Raw genomic sequence first — 26,198 nt, 5'->3', positions numbered from 1 at the left:
GTCCACAGTGCTTTCAAGCATTCAGGCTTGGAGTTGCCAGAAATGACCAGGAGTGAAAATTAAATGATTTTACCACTTCAACAAGTTAGGAACTACAAAGAATGAGGTTATTGACAATAATCTTGAATATTACAATGAAAATGAAGATTGGAGGATGCAATTGTCAAAAAATTGTATAAAGGCAGACTATTATCTACACTAGGTGTCTACACTCATTTACAGTCAATTGAAGGAACATGGTTGATAACCATAGGGAACTAATACACGGTTTTATAGTACTATAGTAGTATCGATAGTGTTCTAGTTTGTTCTGCATTTCATTTAACTACGTAATTTGTTACTCAGTTAAACAAGTTTGTTTTTTTAAAATAATTTTTGAACTATTTCCATAAAACTTCAGCTAATTGGGGCAGCCACTTGATTGTGCCAAAATGTTCTACTCCTATGTGTCTCAATTAACTGGAATCAACTGTACTGCAGACAGTAAAATTATAACAGGATTTTTTTCCCTAAAATTTGTGATTCCTTTGTCTGCAGTTTATGAATTCAACTGTCTAAAAGGAAGTATGCCTGATGCACATGAAGATTCTGAATGTAGAACTAGGACAGTAGGACTTAGTGATCAAATGCTTGTGGAGGAATGTGATCCTGAATGTCAATTCCATTATCCAGGTACATAATAATTCTTATAACAAGATTACTTATCATACAGTGATAGTATTGTATACAGCCAAGGACAAAACAAAGACTCTTGATTTTACAGTATAAACCAACATAGGCTCAGCATCAGCCTCCAAGAACTCCAAGGAAAATAGCCCAAATGTATTCAGTCATTCCTTATAACTCAAACCTTTCAGTCTTAGCAATATCTTTCCTGCACCCTTACATCCTTCCTGTAGCATTGCCTCAGAATACAAGGACATCCTGTTAGAATAGAGATGAGGAGAGATTTCTTTAGCCAGATGGCAGTGAAGCTGTAGAAATTATTGCCACAGACAGCTGTGATTAAGTCATTGGGTATGTATAAAGAGGATGGTGATAGGTTCTTTATTAGTACAGACGTCAAAGGTTACGGGGAAAAGTCAGGAGAATGAGGTTGAGGGGGATTAAAAATCCGCCAATATGGAATGGTGAAGCCATTCGATGGGTGAAATGGCCCAATTCTGCTCCCACAAATATATACAATGTTCCTGAATGCAGGCTCACCAAAATCTTGTACAGGGGTAACATGATGTCTCAACTCATGTATTCAATGCCCTGATGATGAAGGCAAACGTACCAAACACCTCACTACCAGGGAATATGTGCTTGTGTCTTTCATCTCTCTGTTTTGCGACACTCACTGGTGCCCTTCCATTGTATGTGCAAGTCCTACCCTGGGGTAATTTCCCAGAATACAGTACTTTACATTTGTCTGTTCGATGTCATTGTAACTCATAATTCATCCTCAAGTTTCCACTGCGCATGGAAATCATGGTGATGTTATAACTAATACTATATGTGTCCAGCAATGATGGAACCTGACTACATGAATAAATGTTTGTTCGCCTGAGAATAAAATCACCTCTAGTTGTAACTATTTACTACAGCTCTACTGTTTTCAGCATGTAGTTGCAAGTGGAATGAGAAAAAGGGTTCATGCTTCAGCCCAGCGATCCTTCCTCAGAACTTGGAAGAGGGAAAACAAGGTAGTTTTAAGTTGGAGAGAGAGTAAGGGAGAGATGGAGAGAATGAAGGTTGATAGGTGTGTCCAGGGTTCACATGGTGATAAACTGTTGATGAAACCATTGGTAAATAGAAATAAAGATCAAAAGGGAAAGGAAGAGCCAGAGTAGAATAAGCAGACATCATTGCAGGGTGGAAATTGGCAGGGAAAGTAATCAAATTTTAGAATTCCTTTTGAATACAGGAAGCAGAACCAATACAATCATCAGTGTGGCAGGAGGGGGTCTGAGTAGGACTGAAACAAGGACAGTTCCATGTCTCCCACGGTAAGACAAATTTGGCCTCATATCTACAGCCTCAATTGTCCTCATTAATTTATCAATAGAATGGCTTCATCACCATGGCAAATCTATCAGAGCTGTTACCATTGTTCAAGCCATCCCTCCCCACCCTCTCTGCAAATTAAACACACATATTTTCACTTTTTCCCTTTTCAAAAGCAGGGGCTTTGAACAAAAACATTAACTTAGCTTCTCTTTCCACAGATATTGCACAGTTGCTGAGAGTTTCCAGCATCTGCATTATTTGATTATCATCACATGTTGAATGACAACCAGATCATATTTTAGGTTGGCCATTTTAGATCAGACTTCAGGTTCCATCAAGTCAATGTCATATCCGTATTTGTGGGTAACTTCTTCAAAATTTAGATTAGACGATAGTTTATAAGTATCCTGACTCAGTTATTTTCCTGGGCATGTGGATTGTGTGATGCTGCATTATAGATGAATGAAAAGGTTCATAATTTGCTTATGTAGAGTACATAATACAATTTGTCCTCTTTCCAAAGGATCCATGTACAGATCATTTCTATCATGTAGTAGATAAATTGCAGTAAAAACATTGATAGTGTAGAGAGACAGGAACCTATCTGGGTGAATCATTGCATGTGCCACTTCAGTCAGTTTTGCCTGCTACAAGCAAAAAAAAGGATAAATTCTGTTCATCAGCTGCTTCATTGTTTGGATAGTAGATTCTATATGCCTTTTTCACATAACTGTATCCTCTATGAAGATAACCCTACCCTGCAAGTCAATGAAATCCATAAATCCCCTTTCTCTTTTCCCCTCATTGTTATTGCAGTGCTCTTTACAAACTGCATTTGCCTGAGCCAGGGCTTCAGAGGGAGCATCAGTCCACTCAGTACATACTGCAGCCACTTGAGTGTTCCCCTCATCCTACTGGCACTAATTCATAATTCCTAGAGAAGCATTGTTAATGTCCAAAATCTACCAGACCCAACTATGCATGTGAAACAGGTGGCATGGGTATTTTAGGTTGAATTTCTCCAGCTTTCTTGAATCGTTATTAAGTGCATGGAAACAACATCGTAATTTCTTTTAAACCAATGGTTTGATTCTTCTAAGTTTTCAAAAAAAAAGTTTAGTTTTCAAAATTTACATTCTTGGGGAAATTATTTTTTGTTGTTAATAATAAACATTCTGATGCACAGTATAGAACAAATAGAATTGAGGGTGCAGATTGATTTATGCTCACAAAACGGTTTCTATATGTTTTAGCTTCTAGAAAGCCATCAGAGGACTACGAATATAGTAGCAACAATGCTCCATGCCTAGATGAAGTTCAACAAACATCAAATTTTCAGTCCAAAAGTGGAGAAATTATTCTATGTAATGACATATTTGATAACACAACCTCATCTCAGAGTTCTTACCAAGAACATTTCTCTCCTTTGCCAACTGATAGTTCAACACCAAGATCTGAGTCATCTTCACAAACGTCTTCAAGTTCAGAAATAACTGAGGATTTTGGAAACAAGTCTGAATACTCTCTAAATAGCTCAATATCAAGTGAAGCACTTCTGAACTTAATGCAGAGTTTTTTTGGAAATGTAGATGATGTTAAGTCTGTGAATATTTCAATCCTTCTGGACAATTCCCAGAGTGATGACTCAAGTAATAGCACTAATGTAAAAGAAACTACCAACAGAATTTCTTACCAAATGAATTCTCCATTATCTTTTGAAGGACATTCTGAAAAGGACGTACAAAATAATTGTTATTTTTTGGATGGTAAAGACACCTTAACAGATGTGGAATCATCCATGGATTCATTTGCAAGAAACCATTCTAGCTTTGAACCAGAGCTTAATTCATTAAATCCCACAATGGTGATTGATTCAATTGACTGCTACTGTGCAAAGGACAAGGAACCATGTAGCAAAACAACTACAGTTAGATATATGTTTACGGATAGTGAAACTGAAGCTTAAAATACAGTTGTAGCTAAAATATACCAAAATCATTGAACTGAAATCAGTTTAATTTTATGGCTTAAGTAGAAATGATAAACAGAATAAAACTAATTTATTCTACTGACAGCCAACAGATAACTAAAAATCACTTAGTTTGACTTTTGTGTTATTCAGCCCACGGCTTGAATGTTTCTCTCGGTATTTGATAACAATACCCAGAACTCTGTTGCCCGGAGCTTTGTTTTTGCCTGGCACATCACTTTCTAATTTAAAGGAATATTTTTCTCCACTTTGCTATTAACTACATGCAAGATAAGAAGGCAAGTCAAGTTCCAAATCTGCCTTCCTTGATCCATCTTTCTTCAGTTCTTTAGGATTCTGAGAAACCTGCCTGCATTCACTTTGATAATGATGGGAGAAACCCAAAATTAATGGACGCATGCAAAATACTTATTTCCCCTTATTTGTATCTCTTAGCTGTTGAAGACCTTGATCTTTGCATTACTTCAGTAAATATTCAATAATGACTTTTGATAATTAAGATCTTAGCAAACTCTAATGATCTGCATTCTTGGCAGACAGGACTGGCTGTAGTGATTCAATTAATGGCAATAAAAAAGTCATGATTGTTTACTGCCCATTTTTAATTATACTACTACATATTAAATTGAAATGTGAATTTCATTTTTGGAAAATAATGACAAACATAATCAATAATCATATATGAATGTGCATTTGATAAATACACGTTGCCATTATTTCTTCTCTCTCTTTACTACGGGATCATTTTTATCCAATATCCTTTCGGTATCTGAGACTGTCAATGTATTGCAGCATTATGGTTCACAGAGAAACAGTAACAGGCAGACTGATGCTATATCATCCTGTATAATCAATTTGATTGGCATTGACTGATTTTCATAGAATATACAAGTAAAATATTGGGTGAGCTTTTTTATTTCAGATTTCCTTCTCTTTAATCATGTTTTAATTTAAAGAGAAGGAAATCTGAAACAAAATTCAGAAACTAGGAAAACACAATTGATTCTCCCATTTGTAATTCCCGGTGAGGACTCAGCCAGTGTTGATGATTTCACGGCTTTTGTATTCCATACCTATCCATTAGAGAAAAAAACAGTAAAGATTACTAGCTGACAAGTTAAATTCATAGGCTGAGAGACCACACACATGTTACATTCATAGGCCTGTTTTCCAGTTGGGTAGCTGTGGGATTACTATTGCTATAGTTGTTCGGAATTTTGTTGTAAATCCTCAGAATAATTATTTTCCTTCTGCCTTTCTTCAGCAACTTCCTTAAAAAAATGCGGTGAGTATCTCCTCCTTCCCTACCACAGCAGATAATGTTCTTGGTCAATCGTTAACATATCATAGGAGTCCTAAGAGGGCTACACGGGAATTAGAACATATTTACAATGGTTCTGTAACAAATGTTAGCTCAGCTAATTTTGAAAGTTACAGTAGGACTAAATACTGCTATCAAGTATTAAAACTATCCAAGGCAGCAAAAGACTTCAAACAAAGACCAGCTCTCCAGAGGATCTAACATGAAAGAACTTGCTCTTTGAGAGTTTTCAAAAAGAAATACTAGTTCGGTTTAGAATGTAGGAGCCCCTCTGACATGTGTATACATAAAATACTGTAGAGTATATCAGTGCTGTCCTACAAAGACAGGATGTTTCAGAAGGCAAAGTAGAAATTTTCATGACTCAAGATTTCTAAGTGGATTTCCTCATATTTTGCCTATTTCTAGTATCGGAACTGAATGACGAAGACTGACAATGTCCTTTCTAAACTTGCTGCAACATCCAAAACATGTAACATGCAGCCAATCTTTCACTTAATTACAAAATGCACGATTGCTCAGTTGCACAGATATGTGCAGGACTGATGAGGTTGTTCCTTGAAACAATACAATTTTATATCAAATAGCCAATGGGAATTAATGATTAAAGGGACATTTATTGATTTTATTTTAAGATCCCTTACTTACAACAGTACAGAAAAGGACGCAGCAGCTTTACTAAATGTGCCACTGCCACCTGTCACAGCTGGACAACTGTCAGCTGTATTTTTATGGCCTCCAGCTGTCTTGCAAGTCACGAGAGTCATTATAGTTACAAAAATTAAATTTAATTCTTCCCTATTCTCTGGAAATTGTACAATATTCAAGAACAATATCTCCCTTACTTGTCCTAAGACTGATATTCCATAACTCTCACTTTTTTGAAAACTGGACTCTTTAATCTGGAACAGCACTTTCCTCTCTTATACTGTCAATCTTTCTGTTCACTGTTGTTCTAGGCTCGTTTGCTGCAAAATGATAATTCTGCCTCTAAAGTGACCCTCCCTCTTTGTTCATGCCTGCTTCAGTCAGTTGCTGTGGTAGATGCAGACCTGGTGAAGACATGAAAACAGCTGACAGTAACGCTGCCAAAGCTAATTCCACGAGGAAAGTGCTTGCTTGATCACCAGTACTAGCCATTACCTGCACTCCCTTAGTTATGAAGGGCAGAAGGATCTGCTTAAAACCACACAGCAGCAGCACCCTTGGTTAAAATATTTGCTTATAATAAGGGCAGTCTGAGAAGAAAAAAATCTGAAAATATCAAAAATGAAATTTGACCTGTTTTGGTTGCTACCAACTTCAACCTTAAGCTGTCTTGCCTATCTTTTGAAGACTATATTGGGTTTTCAGTGCTGGTTCTTCAAATGTGGTTGAAGTTCTGTCTCATTCCTTGTGCACCAGCTATGCCTTTGAAAGGAAGAAATATAAAGGACAATGTGAAAGCAAGACAAGTGACATGTAGATTTCTTCCAACTTAAGTACATATCGCCCACAATGGAAAGATATTGCATTACACTGTCCCTTTAAATGGAGCGGTTCTTGATACATGACTCACTGGGGTTATTTAATTGCGTTCATTATTTTGAATAACCACGTTACTCAAATACTGACAAGGGTGGTAAATGTTTATTGACAATCTCGAATAAAGATGTTCTGTGGCGACCCATTTCCTGGCACATCCGAACCGGTTCACAATTAGATAGCCTACGGGGGTTTGCGAGCACAGAGCTTTGGAGCCTCTGCGCCACGGGGGGCAGGTTGAGGGAGGCTTAAAAATGAGGCTGAGGATTTCGAATAAAGTTTTTCCTTCGACTGCAGTTACCGACTCCGTGTCGTAATTTTAGCGCTGCGTGTAGCACACCGCTACAGTTCTATTGAAAATCTCAAAAGAAGAAGAATGAATGAATATAAAATATGATGTAACTCTTTCACTTTTTCATATATCATGGAAATAAAATGGCATAGATTACCTCTGAGTACTGAATGTCTTTGAAGTTTGCATGGTAATTTACTGAGAAATTATTTTTCTGCTGACACATGATTGCATTGCTAGATCTAGTTCAAACTGAACCATTAAGTTTGCTGATGTCACAACAGGTGATGAGATAGCGTACAGAAAAGAGGCAGAGTGCCTCAAGTAATGATGCAAGCACAACAACTTGAGTCTCAACGTTGAAAAAAAATTGAAAAGATAATTATGGACTTCAGAAAGGTGCAGACTGACCACTATACCCCTCCCATCCATGTACCTATCCAAACTTCTCTTAATGTTGAAATCAAGTCTGCAAGTCACCCTCTCACGACCCTGAGTGAAGAAGTTTTCTCTCATGTTCCCTTTAAACTTCTCACATTTCACCCTTATCCCATGACCTCTGGTCGTAGTCCCACCCAGCCTCAGTGGAAAAAGCCTGCTTGCATTTATCTTATCTATACCCCACATAACTTTGTATACCTCTATCAAATCTCCTCTCAATCTTCTACGATCTAAAGAATACAGTCCTAACCTATTCAATATTTCCTTATAACTCAGGTCCTCCAGGCCCAGCAACATCCCTGTAAATTTTCTCTGTACTCTTTCAACCTTGTTCACATCTTTCCTATACAGTAGATAGGGGACCAACACTGCACACAATACTCCAATTAGGCCTCAACAAAGTCTTATACAACTTCAAGATAACATCCCATCTCCTGTACTCAGTACTTTGATTTATGAAGGCCAATGTGCCAAAAGCTTTCTTTATGACCCCCTCTACCTGTGACACCACTTTCAACAAATTATGGATCTGTTTTGGTCAAAACTAATGTAGGTCCTTTACAGTCAGAAAGGTCAAGACTAATGTAGGTCCTTTACAGTCAGAATGGTCAAGACTAATGTAGGTCCTTTACAGTCAGAAACAGGTGACTTGATCATATGGAACAAAGACATGGCAGACCAATTGAATAACTACTTTGGTTCTCTCTTCACTAAGGAGGACATAAGTAATCTTCCGGAAATAGTAAGGGACCGAGGGTCTAGTGAGATGGAGGAACTGAGGGGAATACATGTTAGTAGGGAAGCAGTGTTAGATAAATTGAAGGGATTAAAGGCAGATAAATCCCCAGGGCCAGATAGTCTGCATCCCAGAGTGCTTAAGGAAGTAGACCAAGAAATAGTGGATGAATTAGTGATAATTTTTCAAAACTCCTTAGATTCTGGATTAGTTCCTGAGGATTGGAGGGTGGCTAATGTAACCCCACTTTTTAAAAAAGGAGGGAGAGAGAAACTGGGGAATTATAGACCAGTTAGTCTGACATAGGTGGTGGGAAAAATGCTAGAGTCAGTTATCAAAGATGTGATAACAGCACATTTGGAAAGAGGTGAAGTCATCAGACAAAGTCAGCATGGATTTGTGAAAGGAAAATCATGTCTGACGAATTTTATAGAATTTTTTGAAGATGTAACTAGTAGAGTGGATAGGGGAGAGCCAGTGGATGTGGTATATTTAGATTTTCAAAAGGCTTTTGACAAGGTCCCACACAGAAGATTAGTGTGCAAACTTAAAGCACACGGTATTGGGGGTATGGTATTGATGTGGATAGAGAATTGGTTAGCAGACAGGAAGCAAAGCGTCGGAGTAAATGGGACCTTTTCAGAATGGCAGGCAGTGACTGGTGGGGTACTGCAAGGCTCAGTGCTGGGACCCCAGTTGTTTACAATATATATTAATGATTTAGACGAGGGAATTAAATGCAGCATCTCCAAGTTTGCGGATGACACAAAGCTGGGCGGCGGTGTTAGCTGTGAGGAAGATGCTAAGAAGTTGCAGGGTGACTTGGATAGGTTAGGTGAGTGGGCAAATTCATGGCAGACGCAATTTAATGTGGATAAATGTGAGGTTATCCACTTTGGTTGCAAGAACAGGAAAACAATTTATTATCTGAACGGTGGCCGATCAGGAAAAGGGGAGATGCAATGAGACCTGGGTGTCATTGTAAACCAGTCATTGAAGGTGGGCATGCAGGTACAGCAGGCGGTGAAAAAGGCAAATGGTGTGTTGGCATTCATAGCAAGAGGATTTGAGTACAGGAGCAGTGAGGTTCTACTGCAGTTGTACAAGGCCTTGGTGAGACCGCACCTAGAATATTGTGTGCAGTTTTGGTCCCCTAATCTGAGGAAAGACATTCTTGCCATAGAGGGAGTACAGAGAAGGTTCACCAGATTGATTCCTGGAATGGCAGGACTTTCATATGAAGAAAGACTGGATTGACTAGGCTTATACTCACTGGAATTTAGAAGATTGAGGGGGGATCTTATTGAAATGTATAAAATTCTAAAGGGATTGGACAGGCTAGATGCAGGAAGATTGTTTCCGATGTTGGGGAAGTCCAGAACGAGGGGTCACTGTTTAAGGATAAAGGGGAAGCCTTTTAGGACCGAGATGAGGAGAAACTTCTTCACACATAGAGTGGTGAATCTGTGGAATTCTCTGCCACAGGAAACAGCCTCATTGAGGCTGGCTCATTGGCTATATTTAAGAGGAAGTTAAATATGGCACTTGTGGCTAAAAGGATCGGGGGTATGGAGAGAAAGCAGGTACAGGGTTCTGAGTTGGATTATCAGCCATGATCATACTGAATGGCGGTGCAGGCACGAAGGGCTGAATGGCCTACTCCTGCACCTATTTTCTATGTATTCCCAGATCCCTTTGTTCTACCATACTCCTCAGTATCCAACCGTTCACTGTGTAAGACCTACCTTGCACTTGTCTGCATTAATTTCCATCTGCCATTTTTCAGCCCATTTTTACAGTTGATGCAAATCCCTCTACAAGCCATGACAGCCTTCTTCACTGTCCATTACACCTCCAATCTTGGTGTCATCTGCAAATTTTCTGATCCAGTTAACCACATTATCATCCAGATCATTGATATAGATGACAAACAACAACAGACCAAACATTGAACCCTGTGTCACACCACTAGTCACAGGCCTCCAGTCAACAAGGCAACCATTTACTATCACTCTCTGGTTTCTCAAACAAAGCCAATGACCAAAGATTGGTTAGACATGAGCTACATATATATCAGTCTGATGGCCTGCTGGAAGAAGCTGTCCTGAAGCCTGTTGGTCCTGGCCTTTATGCTGTGGTACCGTTTTCCAGATGGTGGCAGCTGGAATAGATTGTGGTTGGGGTGACTCAAGTCCCCAATGATCCTTTGGGCCCTTTCTACACACCTGTCTTTGTAAATGTCCTGAATAGTGAGTGGGAAGTTCACATCTACAGACGCGCTGGGCTGTCTGCACTACTCTCTGCAGAGTCCTGCGATTGAGTTCACAGTTCGCATACCAGGCAGTAATGCAGCCAGTCAGGATGCTCTCAGTTGTGCCCCTGTAGAAACTTCTTAGGATTTGGGGGCCCATACCAAACTTCTTCAACCATCTAAGGTGGAAGAGGCACTGTTGTGCCTTTTTTGTTGTGCCGGCGATCTGACAGGAAGATCAGGATCCAACTGCACAAGGTAGGGTCAAGGCTGAGGTCTCTGAGCTTCCTGTTGAGCCTGGATGGAATTATGGTGTTGAATGCTGAACTGTAGTCCAAGAAAAGCATTCTTACATAAGCATCCTTCTTCTCCAGATGTGTAAGGACAGTGTGTAGAGCAACGGCTACTGCGTCATCTGTCCAACGGTTGTGTCAGTAGGCAAATTGCAGAATTGTAGGAGGAATACCTTCCAATAACTTTCCTACAACTGATGTCAGACTTAATAACCTATAATTTCCTGGTTTATGTTTTTTTAAAACAGTGGAACAATATTGACTATCCTACAGTCCTCTGGTACCTTCCCTGTCACTAAGGATGATTTAAATATCTCTTCCAGGGCCTCCGCACTTGCCTCCCACAGAGTCTAAGGGAACACCTTGTTAGGCCCTGGGGATTTATCCACCCTGATTTGCCCAAGGGTAGCAAACACCACCTCCTCTGTAATCCGTACAGGGCCCATGAATTTGGTGTTGCTTTACCTCTCTTCTACAGACTCTGTGGCCATCTCCTGGGTAAATACAGATGCAAATAATTCTTTTAAGATGTCCCACCTGTTTTGGCTCCACACATGGATTGCCATTCTGGTCTTCCAGCAGACCAATTTTGTCCCATGCAATCATTTTGTTCTTAACATACAGTATCTGTAGAATCACTTAGGATTCTCGTTTACCTTGTCTGCTAGAGAAACTTCATGCCTTCTTTCTTTTGCCTTGCAAGTGTTGTCTTGCATTTCTTATACTCCATGAGCACATCATTAGAAACATAGAAAACCTACAGCACAATACAGGCCCTTCGGCCCACAATGCTCTGCCAAACATGTACTTATTTTAGAAATTGCCCAGGGTTACCCTTAGCTCTCTATTTTTCCAAGCTCTGTGTACTTATCCAGAAGTCTCTTAAAAGACCCTATTGTTTCCGCCTCCACCACTGTTGCTAGCAGCCCATTCCCTGCACTCACCACTCTCTGAGTAAAAAATTACCCCTGACATCTTCTCTGTACCTACTTCCAAGCACCTTAAAACTCTGCCCTCTCATGTTAGCCATTTCAGCCCGGGGAAAAAGCCTCTGACTATCCACACAATCAATGCCTCTCATCATCTTATACACTTCTAACAGGTCACCACCCATCCTCCGCTGCTCCAAGGAGAAAAGGCAAAGTTCACTCAACCTATTTTCATAAGGTATCCTCTCCAATCCAGGCAACATCCTTGTAAATCTCCTCTGCACCCTTTCTATGGTTTCCACATCCTCCCTGTAGTGAGGTAACCAGAAGTGGGGTCTGACCAGGGTCCTATATAGCTGTAACATTACCTCTCGGCTCTTAAACTCAATCCCACAATTGAAGAAGGCCAATGCACAGTATGCCTTCTTAACCACACAGACAACCTGCGCAGCAGGTTCCTACTTGCCTATAGCTGATACGCACCTGCTTTTTGCTCTTAGCGAAGGCCTCTATATCTCTTGAAAATGAAGGATCCCTACACTTGTTATCTTTACCTTTGATTTTGACAGGCACATACAAGCTTTGTACTCTCAAAATTTCACCTTTGAAGGCCTCCCCACTTACTAAGTACACCTTTGCCAGAAAATAGCCTGTCCCAATCCACACTTGCCAGATCATTTCTAATACCACAAAATTGGCCTTTCTCTGATTTAGAATCTCAACCCACAGACCAAACCTATCTTTTTTCATATTTACTTTGAAATTAGTATCATTGTGGTCAGTGGATGAAAGTGTTCCGCTACACTGTCTTCTGTCACTTGCCCTGACTCATTCCATAACAGCAGATCCACTGTCACACACTCTCTCGGTGGGACTTCCATTTACTGATGAAAGAAACTTTCCTGAACGCATTTGACAAACTCCCACTAGTTACCTTACAGTATGTGATGCCCAGTCAATATGTGGAAAGATATAATCACCTCACAACAACCTTATTTTTCTTGCAACAGTCTACAATCCCTTTACAAATCTGTTCTTCTAAATCCCTAGGACTGTCACAAGGTCTGTAATATAGCTCCATTAACATGATCATACCTTTCTTTTATTTTATTTTATTTTTTTATTAGTTTTTTTATACATTTTACAAATTAAAAAACCCCAAATCAAAATGAGGAACATTAATACAGTGCAAAATTAAGCATACAATGACAATATGATACAAAGAAAGAGAATTTTTTAAAAAAGCACCTAAATTGAAGACGTAAACTTAGTGTCCTCCCCAAGCCCCAAAACACAAAAAAAACTCCAGACCAACCACAACACAATATAGAGAATATAAATCAGGACAATCAAACTCTCAGACTGTGAATACACTTAGCAACAGAGGATAATAATGCCTACTACCAGAAAAAAAAGGGAGCTGAAAGCAAGGGACCGAAAAGAAAAAACCCTAGTCAAGAGGAAGGTTATGAAAGTACTCGATAAAAGGTCCCCAGACCTTATGGAACTTTAGATCCGAATTAAGAACTGAATAATGAATTTTTTCGAGGTCCAAGCAGGCCATAATGTCGTTAAGCCATGAGTGGGCGGGGCAACATCTCTCCATCTAAGGAGGATCAAGCGTCTAGCCAGGAGAGGGGCAAAGGATAATATTCGGCATTTGGTCGGACTCAGATGTAAATCTGTCTCGCCCCAGAAACTGAACAAAGCAATTAAGGGGTTTGGTTCTAGGTGCTGATTCAGAATATACGATAACGTAGTGAAGACATCTTTCCAAAATTTCTCCAAGCTAGGACAGAACCAGTACATATGAATGAGAGAGGCCTCGCCCCTCTTGCATTTATCACAAAGCGAACTAATGTTAGGGTAGAATCGAGATAGTTTAGATTTAGACATATGGGCTCTATGAACAATCTTAAACTGTAAAAGGCAGTGGCAAGCACAAAGAGAGGTTGAGTTAACCGATTTGAGAATCGAGTCCCAACTCTCATATCATACCTTTCTTATTTCTCAGTTCCACCCATAACACCTCACGAGTCGAGTTTTTCAGTCTGTCCTAACAGAGCACTGATGGGACATTTTCTTTGACTAATCACACCATCCCTCTTCCTTTAATTCCCCCCCCCCAGTCATGTCTAAAACAACGGAACCTCGAAATATTGAGCTGCCATTCCTGCCCCTCCTGTAATCATGTCTCACTAATGGCTTCAATGTCATAATTCTAGGTGTTGATCCATGCCCTGAGCTCATCCACCTTTCCTACAATACTCCTTGCATCAGTCTGTGAGATATGGCAGGTCAAGTACCTATTGAAATACTTCTTAAATGTGCTTAGTCGACCACCCTTTCACACACTAAATGCAGATCCCTACCGACCAAGTTCCTCTCTAATCATAGAACCACAGAACACTACGGCACAGTACAGGCCCTTCAGCCCTCCATGTTGTGCGAACACATATAATCCTTAAAAAAAGTACTAAACCCACACTACCCCATAACCCTTCATTTTTCTTTCATCCATATGCCTGTCATTGCAGTTAACACTTTAAATCTGTGACATTTAGTTATGCTTCAGAAATTAGGTCCGCTGTATAAAGGTTTTTAATGATTTTATACACAGATATTTGTTGTCAAATAGTAGTAAGCTTATTTTGAATCGAAAAAAGATTGACAACCCATTTTAGTACTTCGTTCACAATACATAAATATTATTGCAAAGTAGTAACTTAGCACAGTACATCCACTTAATCAAACCCTGCACAGAAACAGACTGCACAAACTATTACTGGCTCCTTAACAAACAATAACCACTGAAAATACTTCGCACTAATCAGGTTAACCAAACCATTTGTAATTTATTTTGTGTACTGGCAGATGAGACATTAACTGAATTTGTGAACCTCCCAAAAAAAAAGAAAAAAGGAGACGAAAAAAATTGTTCCTAGTAATTTGATGACATAATGATTTTATCGGCACTATGCACATGAATTTGAATATTTGATGCACAACTTCCAAAAATATGGTGATTTTACAGCAATTGTGCAATTTGCAAAATGATGTGCAATTTGGTTGTCACACCTTCTGAAGGGCATAATTGCTTTGGAGAGGGACTTCACCAGGATGCTGCCTGGGAGGGAGCATTTAAATCACGAAGAAAGACTGGATGGATTGGCTTTGTTTGTCTTGAAGTGGAGGAGGTGGAGAGGGGACCTAATAAAAGTATAAAGAATTATGAGGGACATAGGTAGGATAGAAGAATGAAAACTTTCTCCTCACAGCGATGTTAAAGATCAAAATTAAATTTATTATCGCTGACTTAATGATGCGAAATGTGTTGTTTTACAGCAGCAATGCAGTGCAAAGGCATAAATTACTAAAGTAAATGAATAGTGGAAAAAAAGATGAGGTAGTGTTCATGACTTCATCAGACCATACCAAAATCTAGTGGAATGGAGTACCTGTTTCTGAATTGATGAGCAGGGGTTTTCAGGATCCTGTCCAGGGAGAAAGGTAGTGCAGCATTTTTCAGTAATGAGGAAAGGGCACGTCGGGGATGCTGAAGATCCTTGGTATGCTGCATCTTTAAGAACTACTTGTGGTGTAGGGACTTATGCCTTAATAGAACTGGCTGTATCTACAGTACCCTGCAGCCTCTTGAAATCCTATGCACTAGAACTTCCATACCAATGTGTGATGTAACTAGTCAGAATGCTCTCTGCTATGCGTTTATAGAAATTGGTAAGACTTTGGCAACAAGTCTTATCTCTTCAATATCTAATGAAGTAGAGATATTTTGATTTGTATTTGTATTTGATTTTTGATTTCATTTTGATTTGTATCAATGTTTTGGGCCCAAGGGTGATCCTCCAAGATGTTGACACCCAGGAACTTCCAACGCTGACCATTCAATGAATACTGGTGTGTGTTATCCTAACCTGGCCTTGCTGAAGTCTGCAATCAATTTGTTGGTCTTGGCAACATCGAGTGTGAGGTTGTTGTCACAACACTACTTGACCAACCCACCTCACTCCTGAAAATGTCCTTGTCGCCATCTAAGATTCTACCTATATCAGAGGTGTCTTTCACAAATTTATAGAGTCATAAGTTTAGAGAGATTAGAGACATCAATTTATGATAAGGAATAAGAGGTTCAAAGGGAATCAAGTACATGGGTGAATAGGATTAGTGAAGATGGGGACTTGATTGATGGCACAAAGATTGTGTATCAAAGAGTGACTTGAGCTGTGCAATTCTATGACAGCTCTCTAACTTTCTTTGAAAAGGATTCTCTGCCTTTGCTCTGTCCTGTCCAGTCCAAGGGCATGAACAGGTGTCTCAAAGTGCAGCATGGTGTGCTCGTCCTCCATTAGGCATTTTCACTGACACACAAGGCTCATGGATTAGAAAAGAGTTTGGAAAGGGCAGATATCAGGGAAAAGGGTGGGATTCAAGGACTGGGATTCATGGGAGAAAGGTAGTGCAGCATTTTTTTTGCAATTTTTTGAGGAAATTACGGCAGGGTAGACAAAGAAGATGCAGTAGACTTGGTGTACTCAGATTTTCAGAAGGCCTTTGACAAGTTTCCGCACATGAGGCTGTTTGGCAAGATAAGAGCCCATAGAATAATAGGAAAGTTACTAGCATTGGTGGAACATTGGCTGATCGGCAGAAAACAGAGTGGGAATAAAGGGATCCTACTCTGGCTGGCTGCCGGTTACCATTGGAGTCCCACAGGGGTCAGTGTTGGGGCCACTGCTTTTTATGATTTGGACTATGGGATTAATGGATTTGTGGCTAAAATTGCCCATGATACAAAGATAGGTGGAGGAGTGGGTAGTGTTGAGGAAACAGAGAGCCTGCAGAGAGACTTTAGGAGACTTTAGTTTAGGGGAATGGGCAAAGAAGTGGCAAATGAAATACAATTTTGCAAAGTGTATGGTCATCAACTTGGTGGAAAAGATAAACGGGTAGACTATTATTTAGATGTCTCCCCATGCAAAATGCAGAGATGCAAAGGGACTTGGGAGTCCTTGTGCAGGATACACTGACTAAAGGTTAACCTCCAGGTTGAGTCGGTGGTGAAGAAGGTGAATGCAATGTTGGCATTCATTTCTAAGTATAGAATACAAGATCAGGGATGTGATGTTGAGGCTCTATAAGGCATTTGTGAGACCACACAGAGTATTGTGTGCAGTTTTGGGCTCCTTATGGTAGAAAGGACATACTGACATTGGAGAAGATTCACAAGAATGATTCCAGGAATGAAAGGGTTACCGTCTGAGGAATGTCTGGCAGCTCTTGGACTGTATTCTCTGGAGTTCAGGAGAATGGGGTGGGGGGATACCATAGAAACATTCCAAATATTAAAAGGCCTGAACAGATTAGATATGGCAAAAGTTATTTCCCGTGGTAGGGGAGTCTAGGACAAGAGAGCACAACTTCAGGGTTGGACGTCCATTTAGAGCAGAGAAATTACTTTAGTCAGAGGGTGGTAAATCTGTGGAATTTGTAGCCACAGGCGGCTGTGCAGGCCAAGTCATTGGGTGTATTTAAGGCATCAAAGGGTTTGGGGAGAAGGCAGGAGAGTGGAGATGACTGTAAGAATTGGATCAGCCAATGATTGAATGGCACAGCAGACTCGATGGGCCGAATGGCCTATTTCTGCTCCTATATCTTATCGGCGTATAGGTGTTCAGGAGGATAATGTACAATAAAGGCCAAGGGACTACTTTAGTGAGATAGTGTAAGGACTGGGCATCGTCACAGTGGCACCCCAAAATGTAGGGCATTGGAGAAAATGTCTCAAAGATGAAGAGCACAGCAGCGCGGACATGTTCTCAAACTGGAGAGGCTGTGGCAGTGGGACTAGGTGTGACTGAATGCCAATCAACATCCAAATACTACCACTCCACAGCGACTGAAAAAAAAGGACAAAATATGTTGCTTCTTACACATTTCTGGTTACCTATTTTTCCTCCTCACATAAATTCCTTAAGAGCGAGCTTTATTCCACATGTCAAAGTTTAGGGCTGTGATATGTGAATTCCATAAGGACAAATTTCCATTGCCCGAACACGGGGATCGCCTCTACTTTCTGTCAGCTGATACCTTTACAGAGAATATTAATTAACATTCAAGGTACAGTATTCCTTCTGTAACTCCACGCAGAGTGACTCCGCTTTCTCATTGTAACAACACCGCAGTTTGACCAGAAGCTGAATTTCAGAATTAGAATCAAGCAGTGATAATTATAACAAAGAAAAAATTACTGTAACAAGGAAGAGCTGATGCTCGGGGACCGTTCACAAATCTGACGGCAGCGGGTAAGAATCGTCGGGTGTGGGTCTACCTCCAGCCCAATGGTGGCGCCGTTTCCCGACGGCGGAGAGGATCGAGCTGGCAGTGTACAGCTCTTTCTGTGATGCCTGCTTGCGTGAGGAGTTTCACGACGCTGAACTCGCCTCACCTCGTTCGCCTTTCGCCGACCGCGCTTCCCTCCGATGCGGCAGCCGGAAACGCGCACTCCGCGCGCACTGAGCTCGCCGCTCGCGCGCCAGACCCGAGGCGTCGCGAGACTTGCGCCCAGATGTCACAAAAGGGTTACGTGCCGGAGGTTTGGGAAAGTTTCTGGGGGGGGGCTCGGGAACGGGTGAGGTCGCCTCTCTCCATGGCGATGAATTGTTTCGCTCCGTTTCCCGGGGGGTGAGGAACAACTGCTATCTGACCTTCAGAAATGATGCCCTAAAACTTTGCTTGTTCCTGTGGGTCAAATGCTGTTAATCTTAAAGCAGTTGTTTCTTTGCATCCTCATCCTTGAGATTAGCCAGAACCTGGCGTCGGTGAAGAAAACCAATACTGACACCGGCGTAGGTAGGAGGTCTCAGCAACTTTTAATTTCTTGTTCACTGTTGAACCGTTACTCATTGGCAGTTTCCGTTCTATTTGGAGATATAACTCTTCAATTTATAATATTTAATTGACGTTCCCATCCCTTGCCTTTAATTTCCAAGATACAGAACGTTAGTATCTGCTGCAGCGCTGTTTCAATTATCTTATTATAGAAACTGGATTCAGTTTATTCAAAGGCATTCATCCCAATCCCATTCAATACGTTGATTCCTTACCATATGGGATATTACAGACATAAACTCATTTATTCTTTGTTGGGATTTTTATGGAATGCAAATTAGCATTGTATTGTGGCCAATAGAGTTTATTGCATTTATCAACTGTGAATACAATTGGAAATTTTGTCTCCGAGATGAGTAATCCTACCTTCGGTTTTGTGGTCTCAAAGCTCTAAGAAATCCCTCTCTTCATTTTTCTGCTTTCACTCCACCTCATTGATCAACTTTTTGTTTGCCATTTTAACTTCGCCATTGCCTTGGTGGTAATTTGTGTCTGATTTTGCTTCTTCAGATCTTCTTGAGGCATTTTCATTTTGCAGGCATCCAATTAATCCAGACTTGCCATGCATTTGTGTTTAAATAGGAGGTTCATTGATAACTACAGATTGACCAAGGCTTGGTAATGAAACAAATTCCTTTAAAGTGGAAGGACCTCCCTTGATAGTACCAAAACCTTTTTTAACTCAATAATTTACCATAATTTCTTCTGTATTATTTTTGTTCTTCACAGTTTAATTTCATCATTTCGATATTGTAATCTCTTTGTAACTGTATTCTCATAGGTATATCATGGATTAATTTAGCTGTGTGTGTGTGTACCTTATAAATCATATGTGATTCTTTTCATTTACCTAAATCATGGAAAATATTCTAAAATTTATGGACCCCTGCTCACTAATGTATGGATGTCAAATCTATTGAAATTTAACATATTTTAAAATGTGTGAGCAGTACTATAAATCAGTGCCCAAACCAGTTACAATATTATGTCTAAAGTATTGCTCTATTAATAAATTTGATGAGATCTCTGAATATTCTGCCTATTTTGGTTGCCTTGTGTGTTTAGTAATATAAAAACTCTGGAAAAGAACATAGGAGGATGAAAATAATTATATTTAGCTTAAAATACCCTAGTTAGATTTAGTATTCAGAAAGAAATGATAGAAGGGCTCAAAAGTATGTAAATACGGCAATCATATAGCATAGGGAAATGCAGATAATTATTCAAGGAGGTAACAAGTGTGTCAAAATCTCTTTTTAAAAGGAAATAAAATGAGCCAATTGTAGTGATTAAGTGTGTGACTTAAAAAGAGGACTTGGCCCATTTGGCCAAAAATCACAGCATGAAAAGGTATTTGGAATTGTAAGTAGTATAGTCATTGTGGTCTCTTTAATCACTGTAGAAATCCCCAGACTTAAAAGGACTGTGGGGTTTTATTTCAGTAGTTGCAGATGGACTGATATGAATAAGAACATCAAATCTAGAAGCAGGAGAACGCTATTTGGCGACTTGTGCTTGTTCCAACAATCATTAAGATTGTGGCTGATTTTTTTTGTATCTCAGAGCCTCTTTCTTGCACAGGCCCTAGATTCCTTCACTTGCTTAATATATAAAAAGTCAATCCATCTGTCTTGAAACTACTGAGTGTTCGATTTTCATATCCTGCTATGGCAGAGAATCCCAATGGTTCATGAATCTCTGGGTGAAAAAAATGAAATTGAATGGTGTCCTATGGGATCAGAGTTTAGTTGTATTGAAAATCTGTTTGATCATGTATCAAGAACAGTAACAAAGTTTGATCAAGAACAGTAACAAAGTTTTACAATAGAATTTATTAAGCTCCCACCACCGGCTTGCATGTCTAGTTTGTGATCACTTATCATTTTCTAAATGGAGCGCGCCCTAACCTGTAATCCCCAGTTGACGTCGTATATAGCAAAATATGTTTCAGCTTCTTGTTTTTACTGATTATGAGAGCCAGTAAATAGAATTAATTGGTAGTTATTTTGCCTTGAGTACTGGGGAAAAGGAAAATGCAGCAATGAAAGAGATGGCTTTCATGTCAATGGTATTGCTTTTACACTACTCCCCTTTTTCCTTGGGGCAGAAATAATTGCTTTGCAAATTCAGATCTACAGTGGAATGGGAAGTGGGATGCAACCAAATGGGACAGCGATTCTCCAAGTTATTCAGAATAGCCATTACAATGGTGTCTTTTATGAATTCTCAGTGAACCCGCTTTCTACAACCTGTACTGACACATTAGGGTATTCATGAGAGGCCAACCCATGAAATAGTGGAAACTTTTGATAATTGGCTGAACCTTGCCACATATCTTAATAGTTGCCCAAATCTAAACTACTATAAGTGATTAAATGATTAAAATGCTAAAATCACATCTGACCAAAATTACTTAATATCTTGATAACTAATCCCTTAGAGAACTTAATTCAAAGGAATGTGCTTTGATTGTAATGTGGGATTAAGAATTCTGCTGTTGAAATATTAAAAATATATTTCCACTTGTATTTTCTTTCCAGATTTGTTTAAAACTAGAAGTGCAGCCATGTTTAAAATTGTGTCTTTTGACACACCAACTGGTGTAGTACTTGCAATTACCTTTGCAAGCAAAGTGAAAAGTAATTACCAAATAGATTGGAAGGCTGTGCAAAAAGAACACAGGGAACGGATACTATCAACAGATATTGAACAATGCAAGTAAGTTTCCTCTAGAGAGAGATTGTACAGAATATTTCTGTGTATTAGAACACTCTATTTCATCTCAGAAACATCTTGTGACACCTACACCAGTGACTTTAATTGATAGAGGAAAAATAAAATTTAATTGCCAGTTTAAAAGGTGATAAATACAATTGCCATCAATTACAATTAACCTGTTGAAATTGCTTTGCCTGTTGATGTGAATGAAAAAAATATTGAAAATATGTTGCAAGTCTTGATGTGTAAAGTTAATATTTAGTTTGACCTTTGGGAATCTACTAATGTTCATGCAGAACTTATATGTATTGTCATAGGACAATGATATCTTCCCCATGGAAGAAAAGAGTTTATTTGGAAATAGAGGAATAAATTTTGGAGTGGATAGATTTGTTGAGAAAACTAGTGACAATTTCTGATATTTTTAGGAATTTGAGTTTAATTTTTCTTTTAACCAGTAGTAAATTTAGTCATTTTTTCCCCAATACATTAGAAATGCTAGTACTCAATGTGGTGGATGAGGTATCAATTTAAAAAAAAATGTGTTTCTTTGCTTAGATAGCATTGAAGCTGATTTCATCCATGTACTTTTTAATGGGATCTGAATGTTTCTGAAAACATCAGATTGTATTCCTGTTTAGGTTAGTATTCAACTTTGATCTCAAGTCCTACTGATAAAGGTTCTCTCACAGTGGCATTAGCTGAACAGAACCAAGATTTGAATGAAGGAACAGCAATTCTATTTCTGTCAGGACAGTATATGACCTGGGAGGAGAATCTGCAAGTGATAATGTTTTGTCACACTCTTGACCTATGCTTTGCAGAGAGATGAAATAAAGAGGAATTAGGTGGCCCTTGCTGCAAAAAACATAATTTCTGAACTGTTCCCACAATCAGATTGTTGACAAATTTTTTCTGGTTAAATCTCGGATCAATCCAGGATGTAGGGTTGGTGAGATCTCAGAGAAGTGGGTAGACTGTCTTGTTGCTGATAGTTAGAACATGGGGCCTCAGTGTCATGAACGTTATTTTCCAAAACAGTTCATGCCCAGATGTTGCAAAACTGCCTAATTATCTGAGAAGTTATGGCTCAAATTAAATGTTTTGCACTCATATGCAAAAAATCCACATTTTGACCTTATGGTGGAGGGATTGTCATTTGAAGATCCAACTGAAATGGTTGTTCCTTTTGGCTGGATCTCATGAACTGTTGCTGTGATGTCCAAGGATTGAGTAAGTTGTCTTCCAACATCTACTGCCTTCTCTATTTATGCTACATATGGCTCCAACCAGAAGAGCTTCTCTCCACCCCCCCCCCCCCCAAATTTCCATAGATCTATATCTTTTTTTAGGGATCTTTGAAGTATCAAATGACCAAATAATACCTCAATGAAAATGGCAATCACATTCAGCACTCTCAAATTCGTTTCTTTTGTTCATGAGGCCTTAAGTTTTTAGTTAATGGAATTCAAACTGAGCATCTCTAAATGGCTTATTTTTTTAAAACTTTTTTTATTGAGTTTTCAAATAATTACAGAAAGAAAAAAATAGAAAAAAAAATGTACCCTTCCCCCCCCATTAGCCCCTCCCCCCCTAACATCCCTATAGAAAAAAAAGAAGAAAGAAAGAAAGAAAGAAAGAGTGCCTGGATATCGAAAGATCCCCACATGCTCCATGGAGTTCATAATAACTTTAGTATATATATTTATTTCTTTTCCCAACTAATCAATTATTTTATCTTCGGAGCACCTATATATTTAATCCTGTTTTTTGTAAATAAGGGCACCAAATTTTCAAAAATGCTTCATATTTACCTCTTAAATTATAAGTAATTTTTTCAAGTGGAATACAGCTGGAAATTTCATTCTTCCAACGATCTATACTTAAGTATACATCTGATTTCCAAGTAACTGCAATAGCCTTTTTGGCTACTGCCAGTGCAATTTTTATAAATTCTTTCTAATATTTATTCAATTTGGGTTTCGATTTTATCCCTTCAATATCGCCTAATAAAAGTAATATTGGATTATGTGGAAGTTGTGTTCCAATAAAACTCTTAAATTTGTCCAAAAAGGTTGAATTTTAGAACAAGACCAAGTAGAATGTAAAAAAAAGTACTGCTTTCTTGGTTACATCGGAAACACTGATCGGATAAATTTGAATTTTATTTATTTATTTTTTGTGGTGTAATATACAATTGATGTAAAAAAGTTATATTGCACTAATCTTAACCGGACATTTATTGTATTTGTCATACTATCAAGACATAATCTTGACCAATTTGTTTCTTCAATTTTAATATTCAAGTCACTTTCCCATTTTTGTCTTGACTTATGGACTCCTTGTTTAATTCCCTGTTTTTGAATCAAGCTATACATACAAGAAATAAGTTTTTTAGTTTTTCCTTTTTGAATTAAAGTTTCTATTTCATTAGATTTCGGCAATAACATTGTTTGACCTAATTTTTCTCTTAAATAAGCCCTTAATTGTCTAAATGGCTTATTGATGTGGAAGTGAAACTTGGAAGTCTTGGTAGTGACATCTTAATCTACGTGCTTATGATTATATGGTATAGTTATTATGACATAATTAATCAGATTGGATTTGTCTTGCTCTATGTAGATAGAGCATACTTATGCAATTTACCATATCATTAGATGGATACTAATTTTGTAATTGAATTTGATGTGCTGCAGATTAGCTTTCCTGAAGATTGTCCTTGGAAAGAAACTGAGATAAATGCTAATACTTTTGGCTGTTTGTTTGACAGAAAATGTTTCAACTCATCTTTGGATTCACATAACATGACAATATGAATTCTGCCAAAGGACATTGTAGCTTAGTATTAGGAATCAATATGCATACATTTTTAAAATTTGTCTCACTCAGCAAGCTGCTAACACAACGTAGCAGTTGGTATATGCTCTCTCAGAAACCTCTAAATCCTTCCCAAAGTCAGGTATTGAACTGGACAAGATTCTACATAATGAATTATTTATAAAAGTTTGTCAGAACTCGTACTTTGTGTTCCCCATTACAATTTATAAAACCCTAGTGCTCATATGCTGATTGTGGTCACTATTGTCATGGATAAATGCATCTGCGACAGGTTGTATGTTCTCTGCTTCTCTCACAACCTTTGGCCCAATTAGGTATCAATGTTCTTCAAGACTCACCCAGTTGGCTGATGGTGTGATGATCCCCAAGCTAAGGTCATTCTATACATAATAAGCATAACTAAAAGAAAAAAAAGAAAATGTAGCAATTAGTGAGGAGGGTGTTCTTATGCTTCTAGAGTATATAGATGGATGAAATTGGTAGACATGTAGCAGACTAACTCAGAGGAATTCAAAAATCCATCATTTTGACAAGAAAAGTGAGGAAGGTGACATACATTGTTACGGTGTTAATGGGTAGATAAACAAAAATTTGGGGTGCAAGTTACTCAAAGTTTTAAGAAGGTTGATAAAGCTCTTCTTGAAAATAAACGGGAATTTAAGATTTATAAATGAAATTGGAAGAACAAAGACAAAATTGTTATAAAACTTTATAAATCATTAATTCGGATGCAGTGCTTTGTCCAATTCAACACACAACTTTCAGAAGGAGATAATAATCTTTAAGAGAGCACTGACAAAATAGCAGATGAGGTGGTAAATTGGATTTAACATTGGCTCTGTAGGAAAGCCAGAGACTGGTAGAGCAAACACGAGAAAATCTGCAGATGCTGGAAATTCGAACAACACACACAAAATGCTGGTGGAACACAGCAGGCCAGGCAGCATCTATAGGGAGAAGCGCTGTCGACGTTTTGGGCCGAGACCCTTCGTCAGGATGGTAGAGCAAATGGTTGCCTCTAACTGGAAGCTGTAACTAATGCTATGTGCAGGGATCGGTGCTGGGTCTGTTTGCAGATGACAGCAAGATTAGGGTGTGGTGGACAACGATGAAGTCTGTCAAAGCTTGCAATGGGATCTGGATGAGCTGGAAAAATGGGTGAAAGGTGAAATGTTAAAGGGGAACATGAGGGGAAACGTCTTCACAGAGAGTGGTGAGAGTGTGGATTGAGCTACAAGTGAAGGTGGTGGATGCAGGTTTGATTTTAACACTTAAGAGAAGTTTCAATAAGTACATTGCTGGGGGCGGTAGGGAAGGGTGTGATCCAGATGCAGTTTGATGGGACTAGGCCAGGCATGGGCAAACTACAGCCCGGGGGCCATATGCGGCCCGTTAAGCTTTTTAATCCGGCCCGCAGAACTTGATGAAATTATATTAATAAACCTTGTTAAAGTTTTTTCCCCGCAATTCTGGCGTTTTCCCAATAGATGACACACTCTATATACATTTGTGGCGACCCATTTCCTGGCACATCCGAACCGGCTCACAATTAGCTAGCGTTCCGGCTAAGGGAGATAGCCTGCGGGGATTTGTGAGCACAAAGCTTTGGAGCTTCTGCGCCACGGGGGGGGGGGGGGGGTGGGGGGCAGGTTGAGGGAGGCTTAAAAGTGAGGCTGGGGATTTTGAATAAAGTTTTTTTTTTCCTTCGACTGCAGTTACCGACTCCGTGTCGTAATTTTAGCGCTGCATGTAGCACACCGCTACACATTGACCTTTGTTGAGGTGCAGCGTATTACTCCACATTTGCGCTTTACTCTTTGTTCAGCTCGACCTATTTGTGTGAACAGGCGTTCAGCGTCATGAACATCAACAAAGCCAGTCACAGATCCAAGTTAACTGACCAACACCTCAGATCCATCCTGAGAATCGCCACAACAAAACTAAATCCAGACTTTGATGCGCTG

The 26,198-nt window shown here is 39.2% G+C and overlaps 1 protein-coding gene and 1 long non-coding RNA gene across 3 annotated transcripts in view; one reads left to right on the top strand and one right to left on the bottom strand.

Annotated features, from left to right (window-relative positions):
- Positions 1-18,346, bottom strand: part of LOC132401914 (uncharacterized) — a 63,258-nt gene extending 44,912 nt beyond the window's left edge. Inside the window, exon 1 of the long non-coding RNA XR_009514744.1 lies at positions 18,039-18,346. This is a non-coding gene — a long non-coding RNA (uncharacterized LOC132401914). The remainder of the gene's footprint in view (positions 1-18,038) is intronic.
- Positions 18,347-18,356: 10 nt separating this feature from the next.
- LOC132401913 (uncharacterized) overlaps positions 18,357-26,198 on the top strand; it is a 52,143-nt gene continuing 44,301 nt past the window's right edge. For both annotated transcript variants that reach the window (XM_059984259.1, XM_059984258.1), the window contains exons 1-2: positions 18,357-18,639; positions 21,219-21,396. In XM_059984259.1, the coding sequence (XP_059840242.1) occupies positions 18,540-18,639; positions 21,219-21,396 (278 nt within the window). In that variant the 5' untranslated portion in view covers positions 18,357-18,539. The remainder of the gene's footprint in view (positions 18,640-21,218; positions 21,397-26,198) is intronic.

The sequence above is a fragment of the Hypanus sabinus genome, chromosome 11 (genome assembly GCF_030144855.1).
Source record: "Hypanus sabinus isolate sHypSab1 chromosome 11, sHypSab1.hap1, whole genome shotgun sequence".
In the NCBI taxonomy this organism is placed as follows: Eukaryota; Metazoa; Chordata; class Chondrichthyes; order Myliobatiformes; family Dasyatidae; genus Hypanus; species Hypanus sabinus.
Note: the sequence above shows the minus strand (reverse complement) of the source record. Positions and strands in the feature narration are given on the sequence as shown.